The sequence below is a fragment of the Malaclemys terrapin genome, chromosome 3 (assembly GCF_027887155.1).
Source record: "Malaclemys terrapin pileata isolate rMalTer1 chromosome 3, rMalTer1.hap1, whole genome shotgun sequence".
Taxonomy (NCBI): Eukaryota; Metazoa; Chordata; order Testudines; family Emydidae; genus Malaclemys; species Malaclemys terrapin.
In genome coordinates this window covers 119,100,850-119,128,368 of record NC_071507.1, presented here as the reverse complement: position 1 = coordinate 119,128,368, position 27,519 = coordinate 119,100,850, and the positions used below count along the sequence as shown (strand labels likewise).

At 41.4% G+C, this 27,519-nt stretch overlaps 1 protein-coding gene across 2 annotated transcripts in view; it reads left to right on the top strand.

Moving 5' to 3' along the window:
* Window positions 1-27,519, top strand: part of SLC35F1 (solute carrier family 35 member F1) — a 380,070-nt gene that overhangs the window by 317,672 nt on the left and 34,879 nt on the right. For both annotated transcript variants that reach the window (XM_054024409.1, XM_054024410.1), the window contains exons 4-6: window positions 8,945-9,104; window positions 12,800-12,956; window positions 21,694-21,746. In XM_054024409.1, coding sequence (XP_053880384.1) covers window positions 8,945-9,104; window positions 12,800-12,956; window positions 21,694-21,746 — 370 coding nt within the window. The remainder of the gene's footprint in view (window positions 1-8,944; window positions 9,105-12,799; window positions 12,957-21,693; window positions 21,747-27,519) is intronic.

Sequence of the window (27,519 nt, the reverse complement as noted above, 5' to 3'; positions counted from 1 at the left end):
AGTCTTGTGCTCCAGAGCGAGGACACATATATAGGAAGGGCAGGCGCATTGTGGCTCCCATTCCTTCTCAGTTGCCTGTGGCTTGATATGAAATGTCACAATGTCCATTTTAGCTATCCATGCAGCTTGCTGTTTTCTTCTCTTAATTGTTCTCTTTCTTTTTTCCTTAACTTTTCTTTATGTTTGGTTATTTAGCAAAAATGTGTGCTTTGGGGCGGTGGGGTGGGGGGAGCAGCATTCTGACTCATCCTCCTCTAGCCTTCCTAAAATGTTATGCCCAAAAGTCTGGACTTCAAACCCTGTCAGACTTGCACCAGGTCTTTTCCCTGCAGCAATAGGAATTCTATCTGCCTCCACTGCCTTGGAGAGACTCACATCCCTTTCAAATGTAAGGTCTGCTCTGGATTCAAAAGCAGATGAAGAAAATGGAGGGAGGACCGACTAAAACTCCAACCTATAGAGCATTTTCTATGACCCACAGGATACAAATCTCGCTACCCCCATATTTTGGCTTCACTGCCCAGTGCACCTCTGTGAATGTTTTTGCTCTGGTAAGCAAAGACCGTGGGGATCCTTCAGAGTTGTCCAGACAATTTAAAAAAGAGACCCCATTCTCCAGAGGAAGAAACCAAGAGAAGGGCTAAGTCACCTCTCAAACTGGAACCAAGGAGACTAAACGACCTGGCATGTGTACCACTGATGCTTCTATCTCCTAGACTACTGAGATCTGGCACTGACTAAAAAGACCAGGCCGCATACTGAGAAGTCTTCTAGTAAGCAACCTCAAGTAGTATTACTGTCAGTACCAGACCCAGTGCCCCTGAAGTGTTACCCGCACAAAATTCTCTGTTACACACACTCTAAGGCACCCAATTTTAACCTACATTTGTTGCCCGCACACTCTAGGACATCCCACCTCTACCTAGTGCCTAGGGCTCAAGGCGTAATCCAGTTCATTTAGGCACCCCCACTCTTTCCCAGTTCCTAGGGCTCCAGGCAAAAGGCACCTAACTTTACCCTTCTGTGGGCTCTGGGCTCTGCTCCTCTGTGGGCTCAGAGCAAACACCCGTTCCCTGTGGACTGAGAGCAAACAACCATTCCCTGTGGACTGAAGGCTTAATCTTTTGCAGGTTTACATGTCTTTTACCAGTGAAAGAGCCTTACACCGTAATTACCTACTTAACCTCTATTTATTACCAATCACCAAAACAGAATGCACATGGTAAGCATACAATGCTCACCACTCCCAATAAGGCTGATGTACTTTTCTTGAAGGATAGTCAGGATCAGGTCATCTGGGGAACTCCAGCTTCTGCACAGTGTCATTGGCAAGGTGTGGAGGTCTGGCAGCTCTGATCTTGCCCTGGAATTGGAGACCAATTCTGGATCTCAGGAGTTTGAACACCTTCATCCTCTCTCAACAGTTCAGAGTGGTAACCCTACCAGAGATAATTTCCTCATTGGAAATTGGAGATTGGTTTGTCTCCCTTGATCTTCAGGATGCTGGTTTGTTTATTATAGCCATACACCTGTCCCACAGACATTTTCTATGCTTCGTCATTGGCAGAGACCACTACCAATACCTACTTTTAGGCCTCTCCACTAGCTCAGGGTCTTTACCAAGATCCTCTCAGCCACAGCTGCCCATCTCTGCCAGATGGAAATAATTATCTTTCCCTACCTGGATGACTGGCTTGTAAAGGGTCACTCATTTCTCAGCAACCAACAATATCCTACCCCTATTCTTCTACTTAGGCCTCAGCTTCAGCTTGGAAATGTCAGCTCTCACACTTACACAATGAATTACCTTAACTGGGCCTACTGTGGCCTTCACTACCACCAGATCATTACCCACACACAGGTTTGCTACAATGTCCAGCCTTATTTCCACAATACAGTAGAGCCCACAAGTCACAGTGAGGGCTTGTCTTCAACTCCTGGGCCACATGGCAGCCTATATGTTTGTAATATCTTTTTGGCAAGACTACACTCCTGCTATCTTCAAACTTGGCTGAGAACAGTCTAGGCATCCAACAAACAAAGTCTATCCAAGCAGGTATCAATACCTCAAAGGGTCCTCAACTGTTTCAATTGGTAGAAGAATCCGCAAAAGGTCTATGTGGGACTTCCAATCCTGCATCCCCACCCTCCTGCGAAAATCATCACAATAGATGCCTTCCTGCTAGGCTGGGGTGCATGTTTTCAGGACTTCACAGCTCAAGGCAAATGGACCCAACATGAGACCACGCTCCATATCAGGGCAGTCCATTATGCCTGCCATCATTTCTTACCCCCACATCAGGGCCACTTGATCAGAGCAATGCTGGACAACAGAGCAGCAATGTATTATATAAATCATCAAGGAGGAATAAGATGGAGAAAAGTTGTTCTCTCTTGCCACAGAGGGCAGGACAAGAGGCAATGGGTTCAAACTACATCACAGCAGATTTTAGATTAAATCTCAGGAAAAGCTTCCTAACTGTAAGAACAATAGGACAATGGAACAGACTGGAGGTTGTGGAAGCTCCTTCACTGGAGGTTTTCAAAAGGAGGCTGGATAGGCATCTGTCTTGGATGGTTTAGACACAACAAATCCTGCATCTTGGTAGGGGGTTACACTAGATGACCCTTGCAGTCCCTTTTAACCCTATGATTCTATGACCTTATGTGCAGAATCCATAAAACTATGGAATTGGTGCATATCTCACACATAGAGATCTCAGTGGATTACCTACCAGAATTGCAGAACACCGTAGCAGATTCTCTGAGAAGACACTTCCACCAGGACCACAAGTGGGAGCTGAACAATGAGGTACTTCAAAAGATTTGTCTTACTTTGAACCACCTGGATGCAGATCTCTTCCCAATTCCATCTAATATGAAGTGCTGATGGTTCTGCTCGAGGCTGGACTAGGGGGGTGGGGGAGACACAGTCGTAACTCGTTAAGAGATGCTTTCATTATCCATTTGTGTGTGTGATGTATAGTTGAATTGAGTATATGTGCTTTTATGAGGAGAGATGTGCAAACTGAAGTGGAGATGGTAATGAAAAGCATAACAAGCCACTATTTAGGCTGAATTTCTGTATATATTTAAGCACGTCTATACTATTGTGTACAAACATATGCCTCCTTTCAGCATTAAAACAGTAGAAACAGGATAGACCCTTGTTACATTACAGTAGGTGCATAGGGTAGGATCCACAAATGTATTTAGATGCCTAAACCTTAGGGGTCTACATCTTGGGTATTGTAACAGGGTTCGCGACCCGCCCCTCTTCCTGGGGCCCACTTGCTCTCCCCAATAAGGCTCAGAGAGGCTTCAGGGTTGTGCAACTCCCGTGTCTTTATTTACTTAAGGTTATCCCACCACCAGTGTCCATCTATGGACAAGCTTTACAGGCAGAGTCAGCCTTCAGTTAGGAGGTCTCCAGCTCCCTCCCTGACTGAATTCTCCCTTGCTGTCCCCTGCCTTCTGGCTCCCTCCCAGCTTTTATAGCCCTTGGCTTGTCAGGCCAGCAGGTGTTGCCAATCCTCAGACCAGCCTTTTCAGGCCTTTTCCATCAGCTCCAATCTGCTTCCCTTGACTGGAGCTGACGGGGTAGGGGCTAATTAGGTGCTTTTGCACCAGCACCCTGCTATAGGTATATACACCTCTGTGCCTGTTTTGGCTCCTCTGTAACCCACAAAATTCCTGCCTAACCCTGCAGTGGGCCTAAACTTACTCAATACCTAAGTTCCCTCTGTGTCTATGTTTCTGCCCCTGATCATGCTTCTGGATGCCTAACTGCTGCCCAAGCCCCAGAATGAATCATGAACCAGGAGATGATGAGCGTTTGTCCGCTTATCTCGTGTGCAGAGTCCAATCCTGTAGCCTCTGAGCACACCTACTAGATTGGTTCCCATTCAAAATGTGACTAGAGGAGCAGGTGGTGCGCACCTTGTAACTTTTAACCCAGTGGTGAGAGCACTCACCTGGGATGTGGGTTACCCAGGTTCAATCCCCCTATCTCTAGGAGATGGGGAGAAAGGATTTGAATAGGGGGGGTCTCGTGAAGGTGCTCTAACTACTGAGCTTTGAGATATTCTGTTTGGGCTCCCTCAGTCTCTCCTGGTGAAGCTATTCTACTGTGTATAAATAATGAGTCATTGGAGCAGGAGGATGATACCTGGGGTCTCCCACCTCCCAGGTGGGTGCCCTAACCACTGGACTACAGAATCTTTCTCTTTCTCTGGCCCAGTGACTATGTAAGTATTTATCCACAGTGGAACAGTCACAGAGAGAGAGAGAGAGATTCCCATTTGTGAATCACTAAGCAGAGATAGGTGCCTCCCTGCAGCCCTGACGTAGGCACCCATCTCCAAAAGAGGGGCGGGATTTAGGACACGCCTCTCCTCAGCACCTCCCATAGGCTAAGTCAGGTGGCTCTCTGCCTAGCATGCTGGCTTTTGTAGATCACATTCTTAGGCACCTCTCTCTCCCCATTCATTGCATAAGGAATCTAAATGCCTAAGTGGATTGCAGTTTTGTTCCTGCGATTATTCTAGGCACCAACAAGTTAGGCTCTGTGACACTCTGTGTTGCAGTGCCTAAGTCTGTTGATGGATCTCACCCATAAAGTCTGATACTGATGCCACTGAAGTCAATAGCAAAACTCTGACATCAGTAGTTCAGGATCTGACCCATAAATTATTAACTAGAACAGTGCAAACCCAGCAGTCTTAATTACAGTACAGCAGCATCAGTCAGCACATAGTCAATGCATGGAATCCTTACATTGCATATTTTTTCCATGAATTATGCTGATTTTACATATGTAAATAGAGGGCAGAACAGATCGCGATTAATTAATTTAGCATGCAATTAGTGCATGTTGCCAAGCAGTTGTTCAGGTTTATTTTTGCATGGGGGAGGGGATGCTAATGGCACTTTCTCTGTCCTTCTTTTTTTTTAAATAAACCTATTTGGTAGAAGAGAAAAATGAACATAATTCCTGATTCCTGCAGATAAAATACACTGTGAAGCTGTGTATTGCTTGCTGCCTGGCTCTTTTTGTTGTTCAATTAACTGTCATGCAAAAGAGAACAAGCAAATTATGTTGATTATACTGAGCAGTTCTCACCCAGTCATCATACTTCCCTAAAATCTCCCTGTCTTTCAATATCAAGATTTGTCACTATAAAATAAATCATTATGATTGATTTATAGAGCAGAATAGTTGTTTACTCCAATCATTAAGAAAATTGTGTATCTCTAAAAGCACAATTGTTGTTTTCCTGAATATGAAGTACTTATTGTGTTAAGATGACCTATGCCTCACTCGTGTTTCAGTTCTGGTATTTAACTTATTATTAGTAAATAAGGGTCAGTCATCAGACAGCAATTTGACTGACTACAGAATATCCCATTTGGTATAATTTTCTACATTTTGTCTCTTTGTTGCCAGTGAAATGTCTCTACATGATCAAAATTAACCCAAAGGGACACATTATCATCATTATCTTCAGGAAGTTCTAATCACTGTATGCTTTTTTTTAAACAAATAATTATCGTGAAATATGTGAAGTTGGTCCTGGGTTGATATTTGACAAGCACGTATCTTGTCATGCTAATTTTTCCATTTCCAGTATGCAATTGATTTTTTTTTAATTTTGAAATGTGCATACAATGGGAAAATTAATTTAAAATGTTATAAAGAAGCTACTGTACATACCATATTTCCAAGTTAAAGTGACCTGATTCTACTCAAACCCAGGGTAGAATCAGGTCAGATGTCATCAAATAAATTCTCTTTTTGTCATGGGAAGATGGTAAACTTGTCATCATATACAATGCACACAATTTAAACATTCCTTGCACATGATGCTGAGGTAGAGGATGGGTTCATTTTACCTAGACCTTGCCATCCCCTTCTGTAGATTCCTCTAGTGACAATTCTGATTTAAATTATTTTGGGAGGCAGGGTACCAGACTAACCAATCCACTGGTCTGTTCTGGTGTGGCAATTCTTATATTCTTATGTTAATATGCCAGACAAAACTTTTCTAGGTGGTTGATGATTAAAAGACATTGCACTGACTCTGAGCCAGGGTTGATAATTTGAGAGAATTTTTTTCCCCCACTGGTGATAAATTTTTTAACAATTACTATATTTGATCAGATTTGTGAATTGCAAACATATATCCTCTTGCTGACAGTGACATCTATTCTCCGATCTGTGCAAACGGAGTGTGCATGCAAGGATGTAACTGGAATGTATTGTAAGTCTCTGGAAAAGGGGAAAGAGAAAGCTTTAGAAATAAGGTCACTAATGTGCAGGAGTAATTGCTGATCTGTATCAATATCAAAAGGAAAAAGTGCTGGTCAGCAAACTCCCAGTGGAGAACAGCAAGAAACAGCTGAGCTGATTCTTCCTTTCCAAACATTCATTGGATTTTCGTCCAATTACACACTCCCCTTCCTTGTGTTAGGGCTCCTCATTAGCACTGCCCTCAAGCAAATCGTGTGGTGAGAGCTTCCCCTCACAGCTGCCACCTGTCAGTGACTGGCCCTGAGGTACTGTAGAATGTGGAGAGGGATTTCTCTGCCCCCACCTCTCCTCTTCTAATTGGCAGTTCCCCTTTGGTCATTTCTAACATGACAGATCAGGAAATGCCTGTTCTCTTGTGTAAATCTGAATCCTCATGGCACATGGTACTTAGAGAAACAGCCGCACCTTCTTTTAAGCTTACTTTCCATTTTGAAACCGTAAGTAAGGAGATCAATAAAATCCTCCAGTGTCATATTCACATACCATTTTGAATTGTTAAGCTCATGCTTGTGCTACTATTCATCCTATTACATGAATTCAGCAGCATAATACAAATAGCAAGTGCGTCCGAGCAATGGAAACACATCTTGGCATTTTATTTTGCGTTTTAGTCAATGTTTTTAGAATGAAATTCTGTCCTTATTGATTCAGTTGTAGCTGTGTATTACACCTAATATACATTTGTAATAGAATTTGTAATTCTGCTCTTCTTCTCCCCAGTATTTTGGGGAGCAGTTTGAGCCACATATCCTTGGAGCTGTATGTAGCACTTCTGATGTTTTTCTCTTTCAAAATGCTGCTGGTACACCTTCTGAATAGGAAGCCTTTGAAATTAATGTTGTTTTATTGCATGCTCTTGTTTGTGTGACTAGGCTAGAGAAAATATTTTTTGATCTAAATTAAAAAATTGGCTCTTTTACTCCTTCATCCCAAAGTAAAGCACCAATGGATATGCTGAATGCATAGGTACCTATATTATAAGAAAACATTTTTAGCCACTTTGAAAACTATCCAGGATTCCGATCCCAGTCAGAAATTATATTTTGCTAATTCCATGAAGAGGCAGCAGAAGTTTAATGGGATATAGTCATTATTTAGTAATATTTTCTAAGTGTAATGGTTACCGAGACTGAGAGAATAGAGTGCAGACACATACAGAGGCTAGGCCCATTGCTCCAATGGAAAAAAACCACCCTGCATTCCCCAAAATTTCAAAAATGAAGGGAATAACATCCAGAGAAATATACAGAATAAAACTTCCCAGTGTTTCACAGACAGTCTGCCTTGCCTTACTAGCCATATAACTTGCAATTAAACACTCAGGGAGAGATTCTGAAAGGCACAAAGTGGGATTCAGCACCAGCTCCCACTGAAGTTTAATGGCACATGGGTGCCAAACTTCACTTCATGTCTTTCAAAATCTTTGGTTTTGCCTACACTTGAAAGTTGGATCTGCATTGCTACGTTGGTGAGGTGTGGGTTAAAACCATATCCCACATCAATGTTGCGATGCCAATAGATCCCACCCTGACCCCAAGTGTAGACACAGCCAGGTCACTGAAAGAATGCTTCCATCAACATAGCTAAAATTGTTCAAGGATGGTGTTCCTCTGATGGGGGGTGGGGAACTTCTATTAGTGGAACTGTGCTGGCATAGCTATGCTGGTATGGTCTCCATAGTGTAGACATACCTTTTACCTTTTCATTTTACTGATTAACTGTACTGTGAACCACTGTTTTTATGGAAGCAGAAAACCCATCATGTAAGTTGGACAACCAGTTTCACATGAAGTCCATTATACTTTCTCCTAAAAATATTCAAAAGCAGCTAAGTGATTTAGGAGCTTAAGTCCCATTTTCAAAAGTTACTTAAGCATTAAGGAGTAAATTAATGGGATTTAAGCTTCTATATGACTAAGGCCCAGATTCTCAAATGGATTTGGATACATAACTCCCATTGGTTAAGGGAGTTAAACACCTGAGTCCCTTTGAGGATCTGGGCCTAAATCACTCTTGAAAATGGAACTTAGGCTTCTAAGTTACTCGTGCACTTTCAAATATTTTGATCAAAGTCTTTGGCTTTCAATGGCATGCTGGTAGCTCTTTTACAAATATTTGATCTGATTTTCTTAGCTGGTGGGTTTCTGAAAATCAGGCCAATTCATGATTAATTCTTACAAGACCCCTTCGAAAGAGGTACTATCCAGATTTTATGGATGAGAAAACTGATATGCATTAATGGTCTAATTTTTTTTTCTTTAGATGAGCTCAGAGCTTGATTTTTCAAGTGCTCATCATCCATAATAAAGGCCAGGTTTTCAAAAGTGCTCAGCTCTCACTGTGACACTTGTACCCAGATTTTCAAAATGTGGCCCAAATTGTGGATGATGAACACTACCGACAATCTGGCCTTGGATGATCTAACCAAGGTCACATGGTGAGTCAGTGGCACAGCTGGGAATCAAATGCAGTGGCTCCCTGTCTTGTGTTTTAACCACTAGATCACATTGTTTCTGGTAAGCAAAACTATCAGTAAATAGTCCTCTGTTCTGCTCCTTTAATCGTTAATGGGTTAGTGTTTTTAGAGTAACCTGTGCAGCAATGCTTTTTTGTTGTTGTTCTCCTCCTTGACAGCTCCTAGATTGTTTTGTTATCCCAGTGGTGATATTACTGTCCTGGTTCTTCCTGCTGGTCCGATACAAGGCAGTTCATTTCATTGGAATTGTGGTCTGCATTCTGGGCATGGGCTGTATGGCAGGAGCAGACGTCCTTGTCGGGAGACAACAAGGAGCAGGTGAGTCTTTGGATACATTTGTGTGATTTCATTCAGGGAAAGCTATGTAACTCTGAGGTGATCCAAGAGGGTAGGAAGGGGGCAAAGAAGGGAAAGGCCCCAAGAGATCATGTGTGGGTTTAAATGTGTTTCTGAGTTTTCAACCATCTCCACGGCTCAACATCCATTCATTGAGGGAAGGAGCCATAGAATAAAATGACCCCAACTAATGAGGGTCAGTGCCACTTAGGGAGATGACTTGAAACACTTTTACTTCAAGCCTCAGCAGCAATCTTGCTCAGCTTTTGGCTGCATCTTTGAGCTACAGCCCCCTATTCTCTCTCAGCCCCTCCAGTCTGTTTTCTCAGTGCTGTTCCCTTTTGCTCACTTTCTGCACACAGCCTACTTCACTGGTCACATACTCAGACACATCCAACCCACAAATTAACAATCCCCATCGTGTGCTGCACCAAATCTGAAATAAAGGTTAATTGTGGAGATGCCTGCATCATACCTGAAATAACTTGTTTATATGTAAAACATGCTTTTTTTGGATTATATGAATAATGTGTGTTTAGCCACAATTACAGCACACTGATGGCAATATGGAAGGGGCTATATTTTATCAATCAATATCTTCTGTCACATTGATTTTTCTAGTGCTAGCCCAACTGATGTGGGAAGAGAACAAGTTCTTTTCAAAAATTGGCAGTTGGATGCCGTTTTCATTCTAAATTATAAGTATTGAATTTTGAGCTGAGCATAATGCACTGGGGTTTTAAAGTCAGTGTTCTGAATACAAATGTAAGTGCAGGGGAAACTGCACTTGCCAAGATGCTACAGAACAAAAACTGAGCAGGTTTATAGAGAGCAGCCCAGCCCATGTTGTCCCATCACTTACTCTTTTCCTGTCCTGAAGACTTTCACTTCATCTCCCTACCCAAGAAGCAACTCTGTCCCAGTTACAAAAGAGAAGATCTGCTCTGTCCCATGAATCAGCAAATCAGAGCTGCATTGAGAAAAATTCTACACAAAAAATAAAACTACATTCAGAAAACAGCAGCGTTGCCTACACTCAAAAGTCAGGAAAGGCCAAAGTTAAGGTTGCATGGGCATGTGTGTGATGCATTGTAATCTTAGTTACAAGATCATAGCCTGTTTCTCAGTCAATACAATACAATATCATACAGTGCTTCAACATCCTTACAGAAACACCTATAGTGTCTTGCAATTTTTTTCATTCCTTTACAGTTTTCATTGTCATAATGATCCAGTATATCTTTAATGACTTAAATATTTTGGCTCAGGTGCACCAGAGCAGGGCTCCCGTCGGTGCTCCTTAAAAATTTCTCAAGAGATAGTCCTCAACTGCTGTACACTTTGGGATGCAATCCCGGCCCAATTGAAGTCTATGGCAAAACACCCGTTGACATCAGCAAGGTCAGGATTTCACCCTCAGGCACCAAAGGAAACATCCTGGCTACCAATTCACCTGCTCCTCACTGGGTGGATGCACTGTGGCTCACTGGGAACTGCAGGTCTGTGGACCAGGGTGGAGAGGGCATGCGGAGATTCAGGGGCCAGTGAAGCAGCTGTGAGAAATGGCAGGGAGGAGAGAGAACCCATACACAAAAGGAGTCTGTCCAGTGGAGTTCTAAACAACTTAGGAATGTACTAAAAGATCTGCCCCTTAGGTAAAGGAGCCAGGGACCAGGGGTTCTATCCTTTGCTCCTTAGCAGGTGTGCAGCTATGGAGATTGCTGTTCAGGAAACTTGGAGACAGAAGCCTGGAGGAATGTGAGGAAACTTGGAAATTGAAACTAGATTTGTGTGGAATCCATCACGTGCCCTTCCCCCCTAGCAACTTTAATTAGTTCACTTGATTTCACTTGTTCTATTTAGGGAAAGAAAAAGTTAGAGAGAATCCCATACTAACTAGAGTAAGCCATTAGATTGAGGTAGTCACTTGGCAGGTTACTGGCAAGAAGCAGGTATTTTTGTCATATTCATTGGTAATATACAGATAAGGCTACTAGGTATTTTGATCCCAGAACATTCTGTACTCGCACTATTGCCTGCTTCTAATGTAGACCTGAACCTGAAGGACTGTCTGTATCTGTGTTTATTGGTATGCAAGAAGAAGAAATTCAACCACAAGCATCTGCTTTTCATGCCAAGTATCACAGCTCTTTTAAAATTGTAAAATGGCTTTATTAAAATTCAGGGAATAACTTCTATGTTCCGTGTCCCCTTTAATGAAGTAAAATGTATGAGCTGGTTCTATTTATGTAACGCGGTCAAGACAGACTCTAAATAAATAAATAAATGCTGGCGGTGAAATAAAAGGCTTCAGGAGGCTCTTCACTAAAAAGTGCTGTCTGTTTATAGGATATTTTCCTTGGCTAGGCAAACAAAAGAAGGGGATGAACCAGAAACAGTTACACTTTTATTATTTCTCAATACATCCCATCTCCTCTTGTGCACAAACTGTTTATGTTCAAGGGCAGTGAATTTATACAGTTACAGGACATACCTAATATCACTGTAGCATAGTCTCTCATAAAGATATTTATTATGTTAACAGTCCCCCAAAATGTGCTAAGCGTCAGCTGAATGAGAAATTGTGTATATAACAACAGAAGGTTTGATCCTACAAAGACTTAGGCACTTCTGGGTCATTGAACTCATGTGAGTAAAGTTACCCAGCTGCCTAAGGGCTTGTCTACATGGCGGGGTAATGCACTCTACAGATGTGTGATTTCTAAAGCGTTCTAAAGTGTTGCATGTCAATTGGTCCGTATAGACTCTGCTGGCATGAACTAGAAGTTCCTTAGTGCACTATAACATAGTGCTGTTTCATACTATAATACTAATTAAAAATATTTCAAAATGAAAAGTCATTCCAAATGAAAAATCAAAATGTGGTGTTCCAAAAGTGTGGAAATGGGATGTTTTGACATTGTTGGGACTGTTTTCCTCTCCATTTTCTTCCAAAATGAAATTCTGGCAAAATCTACCCTATTTTGCAAAGCATTTCATTGTTGACAGAACTGCATATTTTGATGGAACATGGTTCTTTTGAAATCTCTTCAACCTAATTTAGTCAGTAGTCCTAATGAAATAACTGGGATTAGTCACATGCTTAAAGTTAATCACGCTCATAAGTCTTTGCAGGATCAGTGCCTAAGTTTTCTGGAATAGTTGGAACTTGAATAAACCTACCTGAAAGCTCTCTGCTAAAATAACAATAAAAGCCTCCAAGATTTAAGGTGGTTTCGAACGCTCTTTGAGACTGCCAGTACTTCAGTGGCAATGCACTGCTATGTTTTTCCCTGTGTGCGGTACATTAGATAGCACTACAGTCATTAAATACAGTGTAAAAATCTCCATCATCACTGCTCTATACTTCACACCAAAAAACAAAAAAGCTTAGTCTCTGAAATGCGCTATTTTTCTCCTGAGCTTTCCAAAGTCATCTTCTCCTCCAGTTTATCTCCTTCACAAAACAATTAAATCTCTCCCTCTGTCTCTGCTAGGTTTCCTTTACATTTTGAATGCAAATGGGCAAACAACAGTATATTTGCATGCAGGTTGTTTACACAGATGTGGGCTATTTGGCTAGGTTTCGAGTCTGTGGGGAAGAGCTTGCAATAGCTCTAGGCAAATGATCACTATTTTGAAGCCTCCTGTGTTTTTTCTCCTGTGTTTATTCCTAGGTGAAAATAAGCTGATAGGGGATCTCTTAGTACTAGGTGGAGCAACACTCTACGGCATCTCCAATGTTTGTGAGGAGTACATTGTCCGAAACATGAGTCGGGTGGAGTTCTTGGGCATGATTGGGCTGTTTGGCTCCTTCTTCAGTGGAATTCAGCTGTAAGTGAGAGGGTTTGCGGTTTGAGCCTATTGAAACTAATTCACCAGTTAGCTTTTTCTTAGTTTCGTTCTCCTTTCTTCTTATCCAGACATTTACTGTGGAGAGTAGACTGTTTAAATTCTTGTGTTTTAAGTCTTTACTTGGTCAGTTTTAATATTTCCCGTCAGGTCAGTACATTTCAGTAACGATCTAAATAATTATCTAAATTTGCACCGAGGCACTACAGTGAATTGTGTTCTAGAAGTACCAAATGTAGACTCAGATGTAAAAAATTGTATCCAGCTATTTGTTATTTCAAGACAAACGGCAGTTTAGCATCTTGAACTGTATTAGGAATGATACAGGCCACACCTATCTCTAATTGTGATTCATGTTTATAAAAAGTCACCTAGAATTATAAGCAGATGGAAGCACTGACGCTGCCAGAAGGTGTTTCATTAATAGTTTTACTCCATGTAAATGATTTATGATATTTAGAAAGATATGAAAGAAAACACAGAAACAGTTACTTTGCTGTGATAACACAGAAAGGGCCAAATGTTCAAAAGCTTGGCTCATGCAGGCACACCCATTGCACCCATAAAGCCCACATATATTCACACAAATGAGTAGTGATCTGCGCAAGTGTCCATTTTGCACTCCAGATCCAGACTTTGTAGCTGGAGGGTAGGCACCAGCCTTTGAAAATGTGGCTGGTAAAGAAAAATACCACTCCAAACCATCACTAGGTAATATTGCTAAATTTTATGCAGATCTGATTATTGTGGTGCCCAAAATAACTTGCAATTATTAATCAAAACTGGTGGTTTATCTGCACAGATGAACTGTTCAGCCTCCAAAAATAGAGAATGATCAGCAATAAATCTCTATTGAGTCCCACTGGGCCAACTACATTTGTTTAGTAGACTAGTTTATTATTTTTGTATACCCATTGTTGTGGCATCTGGGCACATGACTTAAATGTTTTAAATTAACTGCTCGCTGCACAAGTAAACTGCATAAAGGAAATAAGAACTGGTAAAACTGTCTGATTTGCTTGGGGAGAATCATTTTTATTGCCTTGGTATACATGGTCAACAATAGGTAATGATATAGAAGACAGTCAATGTGGAGTCTTACTAAGTGTATGTCAACTTGGACACATCTAGGAAGCAGTGTTGCCTGAAGGAGACAGTACAGGGCTGTGACTCAGGAGAGTGAGGTTCTGGTCCCAGCTCTGCTGCTGGCCTTTGGGAGTTCACTTTATAACTGTACCTCAGTTTTCCCATTTGTAAAATGGGGGTACTGATACTGTGACCTCCTTTATAAATTGCTTTAAAACCTATGGATGAAAAATACTATATATTATATTAAAATAATAATTCAATCTACCATTTGAGTTTTCTGCATTAAATTTATAGAAGCATAGCTTGAAAAGCTGTGGGTGATTATTAGCTATTTCAGTGCAATGAGGATCTAAAATAGATGGGAACAGTCTGGAGAAGGAATCTGTGTTGGAAATCAGACAATTGCCCAGCACGTCAGCAGCAGCATCTATTTTGGTGGCATTCATGGGTGCTGGGATAGAAATTAATGGATGCTAATCTGGACATTATAATGAGGAAACATAAAACATAGATTGAAAAATGAAGCATCTACTACAAAACCCAGTGTGAGGAAGAGTGAGTTTGATAGTAAAACTGCAATATTTCATTTCCTTTTAGCTTACTCTTGTCTGGAGAGTTGCATCCTGAGGAGGGGGGTAGGGGAAGGAAGAAGAAATTGTATTTGTTTGCTGTTGATATATTGTAAATCTAATGCTATGCATAAAATAATGAGATAATTTTATCTGTAAAAGAATGGAATTATATGTGCCTTTGTATGCATGAGACTTATGTCTCTGTTTACGGGTTGTCCCCCAGGATTGTCTTGAAAACAAAATGTTGCAACTCAGGAGGTTAACCTGCTGAGCAAAATTTTAAATGAAGTTAAATTTAAGAACTTTGCTGCAAGGCCCCAGGTCAGGAAAAGGCAATACAGAAGAAGTACATGGCAGTAAATTATGTTCTGTGGAACAACACTCCATTACGTTGTATCTCCCCGTCATTTACCATGTAGTTGTTATAGATCATGAACAGTCCTCTCCTCACCAGCTAACTTCCTCTTCTGGTTTTGACACCTAGCTCTCCCTCTTCCTCTCTTCATTGTCTCCCACCCTCATCCTCTACACTTCAACTTCCAGAGTACTGGGTCACTTAGCCTCTTGTCTCCCTACCCTCACCTCCTTGTTTGCTCTGCAGCTTTGAGGCACCATTTGCTTCTTCAACAATCATTAACTTGCCTTATTCTATGTATGCTGCCCTCTATACGTGGGATACCCTTCCTGAGCTAGTCCACAAAACCACAGCCTTCTCCTTATTGAAAACCCTCCTGGAGACACACCTCTACTGCAATGGTTAAAAGTAGAATAATTTATCTCTCTTTCTTTAAATATTGCTTGCTTGCTTGAAGATTATAATATGGTCTGTTCTGGGGGGCTCTGTGCTGAGCCAAGTGGCCTGCTAGGCTAGGCTGAGAGCTTATTAATGAGGCTCTAGCCTGCGATCTCTTGATCCCTAACCTCTTTAGGATATGTTGACAAGGGGGCGGGGCTAACTCAGGTAGAATAAGGGTTTAAAAAGCCAGCTCCACAGCAACCAGAGAAGCTAGTGAACAGGGAAGTTTTGTGAGGGAGTTTGAAAGACATTCCTTCCAGGTCCAGCTCTCAAGCAGAGAGAGTTCCATGACAGAGTGAGATACCAAGGCTAGGTGGGGAGAGTTCAGCAGCAGGGAGAGGTGGCTATAACATAACTACTGAAGAGTGCCAGAAAAGCCTTCTAGAAAAAAAACACACAGGAGGTAAGGGAGAAAGGGGAATGAGTATGGGGAAGGGGGGGGTGGAGAGAGAGACACCTAGCAAACATACTCTAAACTTAGGCCAATAACTCCACCCCAAAAAAAACCCCAAACCACTCCTGCAAAAGTAAAAAGAATGCAGGCAGAAGTCCATCACAGAGTGGGTGTTCTCCAGTTTATTGCACTGAATGCAGCATGGGCAGGTGGTGTATATGCGCATTTGATGCAAGAAATTCATGGCCAAAGAGACACAGTATGAGCTCTTGAGGCTAGAGTGGCGGAACTGAAGGAGCTAAGGAAGACAGAGAGGTACATAGAAGGGAGTTTCAGGAAACACACTAGAACATCCCACCCCCAGTTTGACAGCGTCTGTGCTGTTCAGGAGGATGAAAATCTCAGGAAAGGGAGAATATCAAGCTGGAGCATAGGGAAATGATTCTATAGTTGGAATGTCCTTCTAGAGGACATCATGATTTCCTTCTGGGGAGGGAACCCCAGTTATTAGGAAGAGCCAGGTAATAGTGATGGGAGATTTGCTTATTATAAATATATATATTTGTGTTTATGATGATCAGGAGAACCGCATGGTGAATTGCCTTCTGGATGCAAAGGTTGCAGATCTCATGAGACATCTAGGCAGATTTATGTGCAGTGCTGGGGAGGAGCTGATGGTCATGGTACATGTAAGTACCAGTGACACAAGGAAAAGTAAAAGAGAGCTCCTGGATGACCAATTTAGGCTGCTAGGTTAGAGATTAAGTCTAAGACCTCCATGGTAGTGTTTTCTGAAATACTCCAGTTCCGTGCACAGGGCCAGAAAGACAGGTGGAACTGTGGGGTCTCAAAGTGTGGATGATATAATGGTGTTGAGAGGAGGGTTTTAGGTTTATTAGGAACTGGGGAACCTTTTGGGAAAGTGGGAGCCTATATAGGAAAGATGGGCTCCACCTAAACCAAAATGGAACTGGCCTGCTGGCATGTAAAATAAAATTATTGTAGAAGATTTTTTAAAATTAAGGGCTGGAGAAAAGCTGACAGGTATGATGGAGTGCACAATTCAGGTGGAGACATCCCTTAGGGAAGAGTGTATTAAAGGGGAAACTCTATATCCTAGTAAAGAGGATAAGAAAAAAGTTGATAAAATACAGGTAGGAACTAATGAGGAACAGTCAACCATAGGAGTCTTATTTGAATATAACACACAAAGGCAAGCAACTGATTACTGGCAAAACATACAAGTGTTTATATACAAATGCTAGACAGATGAACAGTAGTGCCTGGCATTAAATGAGGGTATTGATATAATAAGGCACAGCAGAAACTTGTTAGAATGATGATAATCAACAGGACATGGTAATATCAGGGATCAAAATATATCGGAGTGATAGAGTATGTTGCACTGGTGGGGGAGTGGCACTGTATGTGAAAGAAAGCATGGAGTCAAATAAAGTAAAAATCTTAAATGAATCAAACTGTACTATAGAATCTCTATGGATAGAAATTCCATACTTGAACAATAAGACTATTGCAGTAGGAATATACTACCAACCACCTGACCAGGATGGTGACAGTAATTGTGAAATGCTCAAGGAGATTACAGACAGAATACATAATAATAATGATGGATTTCAACTATCCTCATATTGGCTGGGTATATGTCACCTCAGGAAGGGATGTAGAGATAAAACTTTTGGACAACATTAATGACTGCTTCTTGGAGCAGCTTGTCCTGGAACCCACAAGGGGAGAGGCAATTTTTGATTTAGTCCTGAGCCGAGCACACGATTTGGTCCAAGAGGTGAATATAGCTGAATGGTTCAATAATAACGACCATGGTGTAATTAAATTGAATATCCTTGCAGGGGGGGAAATGCCAAAGACACACACCATTGTAGAATTTAACTTCAAAAACGAGAGTTATGCAAAAATGAGGAAGCTAGCTAAACAGAAAGTAAAAGCAACAGTCACAAGAGTGAAATGCCTGCAAACTGCACGGAAACTCTGTAAAAATACCATAATAACTCTGGCATGTCAGGTGTAAAAGTGTAATAAACCAGACCAAGAAAGAATTTGAAAGAGCAAATACCAAAAACACAAAAACTAACAGCAAATTTTTTTAAGTACATAAGAAGCAGGAAGCTGCCAAACAGTCTGTGGGCCCATTGGACTATCGATGTGCTGCTAATGGAGCACTCAAGAAAGACAAGGCCATTGAGGAGAAACTAAGTGAATTCTTTGCATCAGTCTTCACTGCAGAGGATGAGGGAAATTCCTGCACTTGAGCTGTTTTTTTATTTATTGGTGGGGGGGGAGGGGAGTGACAAATCTGAGGGACTGTCCCACATTGATGTGTCAAATAGAGGAGGTTTTGGCACAAACTGATAAATTAAACAGTAGTGGGTCATCAGGACCAGATGGTATTCACCCAAGAGTTCTGAAGAAACTCAAATATGAAATTGCAGAACTACTAACTTAAATCAGCCTTTGTGGGTGATTGGAGGTAGCTAATGTAACACCCATTTTTTAAAAAGCTTCCAGAGGTGATTCTGGCCAGTAAGCCTAACTTCAGTACTAGGGAAAGTGGCTGATATTATAGTAAAGAACAAAATGATCAAACACACAGATAAACATATGTTGGGGTGGAGTCAACACAGCTTTTATAAAGGGAAATCATGCTTCACCAATCTATTAGAATTCTTTGTGGGTATCAACAAATATGTGGACCAGGGTGATCCAGTAGGTGTAGTGAACTTGGACTTTCAGAAAGCCTTTGACAAGGTATCTCACCAACGGCTCTTAAGAAAACTAAGCAGTCATGGGATAAGAGGTAAGGTCCTCTCATGGATTAGTAACTGGTTAAAAGATAGGAAACAAAGGATAGAAATAAATGGTTCGTTTCCCAAGGATCTGAACTGTTCATCATATTAATAAATGATCTGGGAAAGGGAGTTAACACTGAGGTGGCAAAATTTGCAGGCAATACAAAATTACTCAAGATACAGTAGTTAAGTTCAAAAGTGACTGCGAAGAGTTACAAAGGGATCTCACTAAACTGGGCAACGAAGTGGCAGATGTAATTCACTATTAATAGGTGTAAAGTTATGCACGTTGGAAAACATAAATCCCAACTATACCTACAAAATGATGGGGTCTAAATTTGCTGTTACCACTCAAGAAAGATTTTGGAGTTAATGTGAATAGTTCTCTGAAAACATCTGTTCAGTGTGCAGCAGCAGTAAAACAAAAAAAACAAAAAACAGAATGTTAGGAACCATTAGGAAAAGACTAGCTAATAAGCCTGAAAATAACATAATGCCACTATATAAATCTGTGGTACCTGCACACCTTCCATACAAGGAAAGGTTAAAAAGAGTGGAACTGTTCAGCTTAAGAAAGAGACAACTAAGGGAGGTATGATGAGGTGTATAAAATCATGAATGGTATAGAAAGAATGTTATTTACCCCTTCATTTAACACAAGAACTAGGGGTCACCCAGTGAAATTAATAGTGAGCAGTTTTAAAACAAACAAAGAAAAATAACAAGGAGTCTGGTGGCACATTAAAGACTAACAGATTTATTTGGGCATAAGCTTTCATGGGTAAAAACCTCACTTCTTCAGATGCATAGAGTGAAAGTTACAGATGCAGGCATTATATACTGACACATGGAGAGCAGGGAGTTACTTCACAAGTGGAGAACCAGTGTTGACAGGGCCAATTCAATCAGGGTGGATGTAGTCCACTCCCAATAATAGATGAGGAGGTGTCAATTCCAGGAGAGGAAAAGCTGCTTCTGTGAACAAATTAATAACCCACAGGGGAGGAAAAGACCTCCAGCGTAAGGATCACAGTCTAAGTGAAAGCCTCCTGACTACAATCCTCCGAGCTCCCCTTCCATGGTCCGCACCATCAAATACTTCTTCACACAATGCACAGTAATCCTGTAGAACTCGTTGCCGGGGGATGTTCTGAAGGCCAAAAGTATAATTGGGTAAAAAAAATAATTAAATAAGTCCTGGAGGATAGGTCCAACAATGCCGATTAGCCAAGATGGTCAGAGACTCAACCCCATGCTGCGGTTGTCCCTAAACTTCTAACTGCAAGAAACTGGGACTGGATGACAGGGAATGGATCACCCAAAATTGCCCTATTCTGTTCATTCCCTTTTGAAGAATCTGGCATTGGCCACTGTCAGAAGATAGGACACTGGGCTAGTTGCACAATTGGTCTGACCCAGTATGGGCCATTCTTATATTCTTAAATATTTATACATTAAAAAGCTAAGTAAAAGTATTGTCATGAAAACTCTGAAGCATACATAGTGTGTCCTATCACTTGTTTGTGGGTCCCCTTTCCTTTCCCATGCATCTCTCTATTTGTTTTGTATTTTTTGGAGTGCAAGTTCTTTGGGACAGGAACCTTGCGTCCATTTGTCTTGTGCCTGATGGGTGCAGCTGGAAACTAATAATAATAATAAAGAAAAGTGGTAGCAGCATATTATGCTTTTTGAAAATTGTTTCAGAATTATTTTAAGTCTCTCTGTAAATGACAGGAAAGGGGGATCTTCACTTTAAGAGGCACAAACGCATAAGAGCCCTGCACAGCAGGGTTTCATCCCCAAATCACAGACCAGAGAAGGCTAGTTGAGTGGGGAACTAGCTAGGAGGAGTCCTGACCTGTAGGATCCCATCCTTAGAGCATGGGAGGCCTTATTGGCACCTCACTGTTTCCTTTTACTCCCCCATCTGTCCGTATCCATCTCTTGTCTTTTGTCTCTATAAGTTCTTTGAGGCAGGAACTGCTTTTTTGTTCCGTGTCTGTGCCAAGCACAATGGGGTCTTCGTCCATAGCAGGGACCAATATGCGCTACAATAACACAAACAATAAGGGTCTTAGTGTTAATGGGCTTTTAACATTCAGTTAACCTTGAAACTAAATCCTGAACTTGACTCCTTCAGTTTGGCCCACCCTTAGTTTTGTTTCTCGAGTTTTATTGCTATGATTACTTGGTTTCTCTCTTAATGTTTGACAAATCGTAGCGCTGGATGTTTTCCCCAAGACCATGCTATGAAATCTGCCACCTTAAGTCTGTGATTTACTCATCACTGTATTTATTCTATAGTGCAGAGGAGCTTTGAAGGGTGTATAACTCATGCCAATACACAGGGCCAGCTCTAACTTTTTTGCTGCCCCAAGCAGCAAAAAAAAGCACCGCGCCGCGCCGCCAGAACCCCATCCCTGAGCATCGCATTGTGCGCCGCCTGCGCGCTGCGCCGCCGGAGCCCACCCCCCGCCGAGCGCCGCGCTGCCAGAACCCCCCCCGAGCGCCGCGCCCCGCGCCGCCCCCCTCGCCGAGCACCACACCGCCGGAGCAAACCCCTCCTCCCCCCGCAGAATGCCACACGGCGCTGCCCCCCGCCACTCCAAGATTGGCCGCCCCTTACCAGGTGCCACCCCAAGCATGTGCTTGGTTGCCTGGTGCCTGGAGCCGGCCCTGCAATACATTATCAATCTTTAACGTTCAAGAGCTTTAGGAATATTAAGTCCCAAAGGGCAGGCTAGTATGAAAGTGAGGGGGGTGGGCAGCTCTGGATTAACAGCCAGAGATCTGAAGATAAAACAGGGCAAATCACATGCTATCAAGTCTGATTACTGCACCAAAGATCTTTCCAACACACAGATATAGGGATAAAACCAAAGTGGGTTAACTAGGTCCAACTGCATTTGGTCTGTATAGCTGTTTCCAGAGTCTGTTGTTATAAGGCTATTCATTTTGTGTTGTCCACCATATGAATTGCATGAGCGGAAGTAATTTAAGTTCTGTTCCTTCCCATCAAACTTTGCCTTCTTTTCTTTTCCAGTGCAATAATGGAACACAAGGAGTTGTTAAAAGTTCCCTGGGATTGGCAAATAGGTAAGAAGATAATTCACTTCTTTGAAGACTGTTGCTGAAGAAAGCAACAAGAGGAATAATGCTTAGGGAGGAGTGTGGGAGGGTGAAAGGAGGCAAGGTTTGCTATGTTCATGCATGCTACTGTCAAAGGTTGGAACTGCATGCCTCAGAACCTTTTGAAATGATCTATGCCCCCACTCCTCCCACTGCCATTTTATATATTCCCTGCACCATTAGGTTAGGCAGAGAAGAACCATGTGAATGTCATGAGTAGATCATTCTGGCAGCAGAGTGACTTAACCAATAACAGGCTTCTCGTTCCAAGATTCAGTGCAGCACTGAGACAAATAACCAGAGTGGTTGTTAAAAACCAGCATTTTACACTCAGTGCAAAGGAAAGAAAACAGAACTTAACAAAAAACTATAAAAGAAAATTGCCTGCACTGGATTTTGCAGGTCCATAAAACCTTTTCGGAGGGGAGCATTTCTGCATGCAAATAGTTAATTGCTCTCCAAGTGAACTTGGTGAGTTTTAGCAGATATGTATTTCAAGTAAGTTTTTGGTAGCACCATGCGCAATGACTATACTGCATATTAAGCAGGGGGTGGGGGCACCATTGTTTGGCTTGTTGGAGGAAGGCATGTACCTCATTAAAGGGCTAGAGAGGCATGGAGTGACTTTTACAGATGCTGCAGAGCAGGTCAGTGTGGGAACACTGACCCATCCCTCCCCACAGGTGACCAGAAGAGAAGGGATACTATAAAGGTCCATGCCAGTCAGAAAAAGCCCTCTTTTATTTGGACCAGATAAAATGGATTGGTAAAGGATTTAAAGGAGGTATTTGTTTTAAGGAGCAGAAACATGGCAGGGGGCGGGGTTCAGGGCTCTTATGACTGCACAGCAGGGAGCCAACTCCCCCTCCTTTGTAGTCCCATCCAACCCTCATTCGAGGAGGAGGGATGGCAAGGTCCCAACAGCAGGTTGGCTGGGGTCCAGGTAAGGGGGAGGGCTGTTGGAAGCCCCCCAGGTATGTATAACAACCTGCACTGTATAAATTTATCTGCCAACTACTCCCAGACAGTTAAGAATAAAGTTGTGGCCTAATTAAACCACATCCAGTGCCTCCTGTCCTTCCAGCATAGCTGGACGATGAAATTCGTACAGTGATTCACTTTGCACACTGGGTGGCTTATTCCCTTTTCAAGTTGGAAAATGATTTTGAGTCTAAGATTCTGTTGTGATAACTCAAGCAAATTATTTCCCCTCAAAAAATCAACATTTAGGGACAGATAGTTCCACCGTTGGCATCTGTGACAATAGAAGCATTTAATCAAATGCTGATAACACACAATACCGCATTCTGTGCAAGAGGTTGAAATACTGAGCAGGAGGTCAGGCTTTGATTATACAGCAACAGCATCTTGTTAACCTAGTTTCAAAATGAGCATCAAGGTATCACCTTAGAAATATGGAAATCAGCTGGTTATACAGGGAATCTCTGAGACGTGGAGTGGTAAGTAACATAGTAGTTTGTTGCTTTCTTTACCTCTTTATTCACTATTTCCATTAATTATCCTGAACCTTAATAGAGCAATGCATCTGTCATGAAGCATCGTCACTACAAGTCTTGGAAATTTTACACGAGATTGAAAACTAAATGACAAATCAGTTAAAGTATCAGCTGAGGAACAAACCCTGCTGCAGATTGTAGATTCATTTGCCTTCATTCGTCTGAGATCCTTAACAAAGCTGTAACAGAGCTTGGTAACACTTCATGTTAAGAAGCCTATGATCATGAATTAATTTGGTACTGATGGTACTAGCAATCATCATAGTGAATTCATCTCCTAGTTATTTGGATGTCATATGTAGTTCCACAAGAGTTCTGTTGTAATCCAGGATTAGTTAAATGTGCCCTTAAAATAAAGTCAAACTCGGTGGTCTCCACTGCCATTAAAATGTCTTCCCAAGTTAGTCACAATTTATAAGCGTAGAAGGAGGAAATCAACCTGCCAAGAATGGTGTACAGCTGTACTTGTTTTGTGAGTACAATAATTTGAAATGTGGTTGAGTTGCCAAAGAACATGGATAAAATGATGATAACTTTGTATAGTTTTGAATTCTTCCCTGGCTTCCGCTGTACTTGGTGCATTTCCCATTGCATTGGCAGCATTGTAAGTTTGTCAAGTAGTGACTGACAAGACTACATCAAGGAGGACACAACCTTGCTTGTCCTAAATAGTTATCCTGTGCAGCAGATTTAAACCTGTGGCCTAGCACGGTTAAATCTTCAGGCCTTTGAATGGTAGTGGTAAAGTTATAAAGTGATAAAGTGATAAAGCAGGCAACCTAATAAATAACTAAAGATGGCCTCTTGCCATCTACCATAATTGTGTCATTAAGAATGTAGGAACTAACATTCAGCTGATGTAAAATGGAAATGCTATTGTCTTAGGAAGATCCAAATCCATCCTAGCATATAACACATTTAACATAGGCTGTAGCCCTCTTAGCTACTTAGTTCTTCTCCTGCAAGTTTCCTTCATACACAAGACCACATCCTCAACTGCTGTAAACCAGTGTAGCTCCATTTTAATCAGCGAAGCTATGCCAACTTCTATCAGCTGAAGATCTTCCCCAAAAGGAAACAATTTGACTGTATGACTCAAGTGGAGCACTATAATTCATTTGTGAGGTGAATAATGAAACAGTAACAAATATGAAAACAGTAATTTGATGTGAGAGAGAAGTAAATTTGGGTCTCAAAGAGGCACATCCCTCACAATGAGAGGTATGAATTTTTCTCTGGTGTCCTTTGTTGTTTGTTCTAAGAAGCAAGTTTAAGAAATCTTTGCGTGAAATGGTCTCGGACTGTCAAATACCAGTGGAACTCTGGATTTCCTAGTACAATGGTCAAGGCTAAAACAAGCTGATAAGAGCCATCTAACATGCTGAGGCATTTCTACTCTGAAAACTGACTCTGTAAAAATCACATTGGGGATTCCAACTTTATGGTCTCTCAGTAACTTCCAGATCGAATTTGATCAGTTTACAAGTAAAATAAGTATTTTTTTTTCTGGAGCTGCTAGCCTTGTAAACTTGGGATGTGAAAGTCAAATGGCATTCTTTCTAGCTCACACATAGTCACCAATAACTGTCACCCAACTGAGGTGGATTATAGGTATAGTTAAGGGGCAAATAAGATGCCATTTTTTACACTCAACCTTCAGAGTATAACTACAGTGTAAGCATTCTTCTGCTGGAACCAGAACACAGTTTGAAAAAGTGACTCTATGAAAATGCAGTTAATTCCCTGACAGAGTATCTTAATATGAAGAAAATAATGTAAAATGCTATTGTTCATAGAGACCCCAATTCAGCAAAGCACTTAACTTTAAGCATGTACTTAAGTCCCATTGAAGACAGCTCTATGATATATTCTTCATTTCCAGTTGCTTTTACAGGCATACAGACTGCTCTTTGCAATGAGTATTTGCACCTGTGCCCTGCCACCTCTCTGGTGGTTTGCAGAGTGTTTCATGGAGCACGATTGATCTGATGACTACTGTTTGAGAACTGCAACAGAGGGTCCTGTGGCACCTTTGAGACTAACACTTCTGTTAGTCTCAAAGGTGCCACAGGACCCTCTGTTGCTTTTTACAGATTCAGACTAACACGGCTACCACTCTGATGTTCGAGAACTGCTCACCTAAAGGCTGGAATAACTTCTTTACCTTAACCGGTCTGAAGCCAGGAAGAAAGAAGCTGAAGTAGTGCAATATGTTGAAAATTTGTCATTAGACCAAATTATACTCCCTTTTGTGGAATCATTGTCCCAACACAGAATGGCAGAGCTGGCATAAAGCACTCCTTTAAGTACTGTATGTGGGAGAATCCCATGGATACCCATGTACAGTGCTAACCATTAAAATGTCACTATTTGCTAACAGATACAACATTCACAACAGTGATTTCATATTCTTAGTATAGATTGAAACTGTGATATCTCAGATATCAGTGTGTGGTAACTGGACATTTGCTGATCTCTTAGGATGACCACTATATATGTTTTATACAAAGCTATACTTCTGTTGAACTGCTTCTATGAGATCCAAACCATGAGTATTATGGCAGCATTTGTCTTCTGGGTAGCTTTTTTTTTTAAAAAAAGATACAAAATCAGCAGGACTTTATTTATTGTTATTATCAGTTAATTCCCTATTTTGTAATTTCAAGGCTCTGGGTATCAGACTCTCTGCAGTTTTAAGTCAATGCCTCTGAAGGGCTAGCATGAGTCTAAATTTAGTTCATGCACACATTGCAACATCCAGTAGCAGTGGAATTATCATTTGCTTGAGTGCAGATGAGTGAAGAAGTTGAGGGTTTTTTTTTTAAACTTGCTTTGGGATTTACCACCAAATAATTGCTGCTGTGAATTCTTCCCTGGTAAGGCTTCAGATGGTTTTTTTTTAATGAAATTACTTTTTTAATAGAATGTATTATTTATATTACATCAGTGCCTAGATGTCCCACTGTGTTAGGAACTGTACAGACACATAGTAAAAGACAGTCCTTGTCCTGAAAAACATGCAATTTAAATAGACAATTCAGACGAAGGGTGGGAGAGTAAATAGAGGCACAGAGATGTACAGTGATTTGCCCAGGTCACATGAAAGATCAGTGGCAGAGCCAGGAACAGAGTCCAGGTCTCTTTATTCCCAGCGCAGTGCCCTGTCCATTGGACAGTACTTCATCTGCAAGTGCAGAATAATCCATTTTATGGGCCTAATCCTGCAATGTGCTGAGTGCCCTCAACTCCTGTTGAATTTAGTGGAAACTGAGCATGTTCAGAACCTTAGAGGATTAGGTCCAGTTTGGAGAATGCCCCAGAACACACTGTTTCATTTCCCATTAAGAGGAATTCACAATTAATAGAAGATACTATTTTAATAGTAAAGCTATTCTCATGGGAACTACAGAACTCTTTGTGTTATTGGTCTAGTCCAAAACTATTGAAAAGGCAATATCTGCACAGGGATGGGTAGTTATCTTGCTTCCTGCTCGATGGCAGGGGCATCTGCAAGACACACAGCATAGCTGCTTAACATGTCTAAGAGGGGATGAAAATATTCTGTCATGTAAAAATGAAGCCAGCCACACACAGTCACCTGAATGAGTAAAGAGAGTTTTGATGAAAACCTGCTTGAGTGACTGGTACTCTAAATGTCATGGAGAAACTTCAGTGTCTCAATGCAGACTGCCTGACAACAATCCAGATGGGCTATCCAACCATAGCATCTGATGTCAAGGTGAAGCAGCATTGAAGAATTGCATTAATCCAGTCAGGGCACAAAAATATGGGCACCCAGCGGGCAGCATACAAACTATGTGCCCAGTCAAAACAGCATGAATGTCTAATTTAGAATATTCACAGAAAGCCCCTGTCAAACAAGCTACAGTCCAAAAATTATTCACAGAATTTATTATTTGAATAATTTTGAATATCCATCACATTTGAATAAATTGGGATGAGCTCACAGACAATTCAAAAACAGAAGAACAGGTGTAATTTGTCCAATAAATAATTCATTATGAATTAGACACCAAGTTCTATTGATTGTGTGATTGTCCTAATGAATGACAAACCTGTAGTCTGCCGTATCCCATCACTTACGCTATTTATACCACACCAGGCAAGATATCTGCAAAGCGGTTATTAGTACACAGGTTTTGGTACACATTTCTCATATTTAATAAGCCATATTCTCGGTTGATTTAAATTGATGTAGCTCA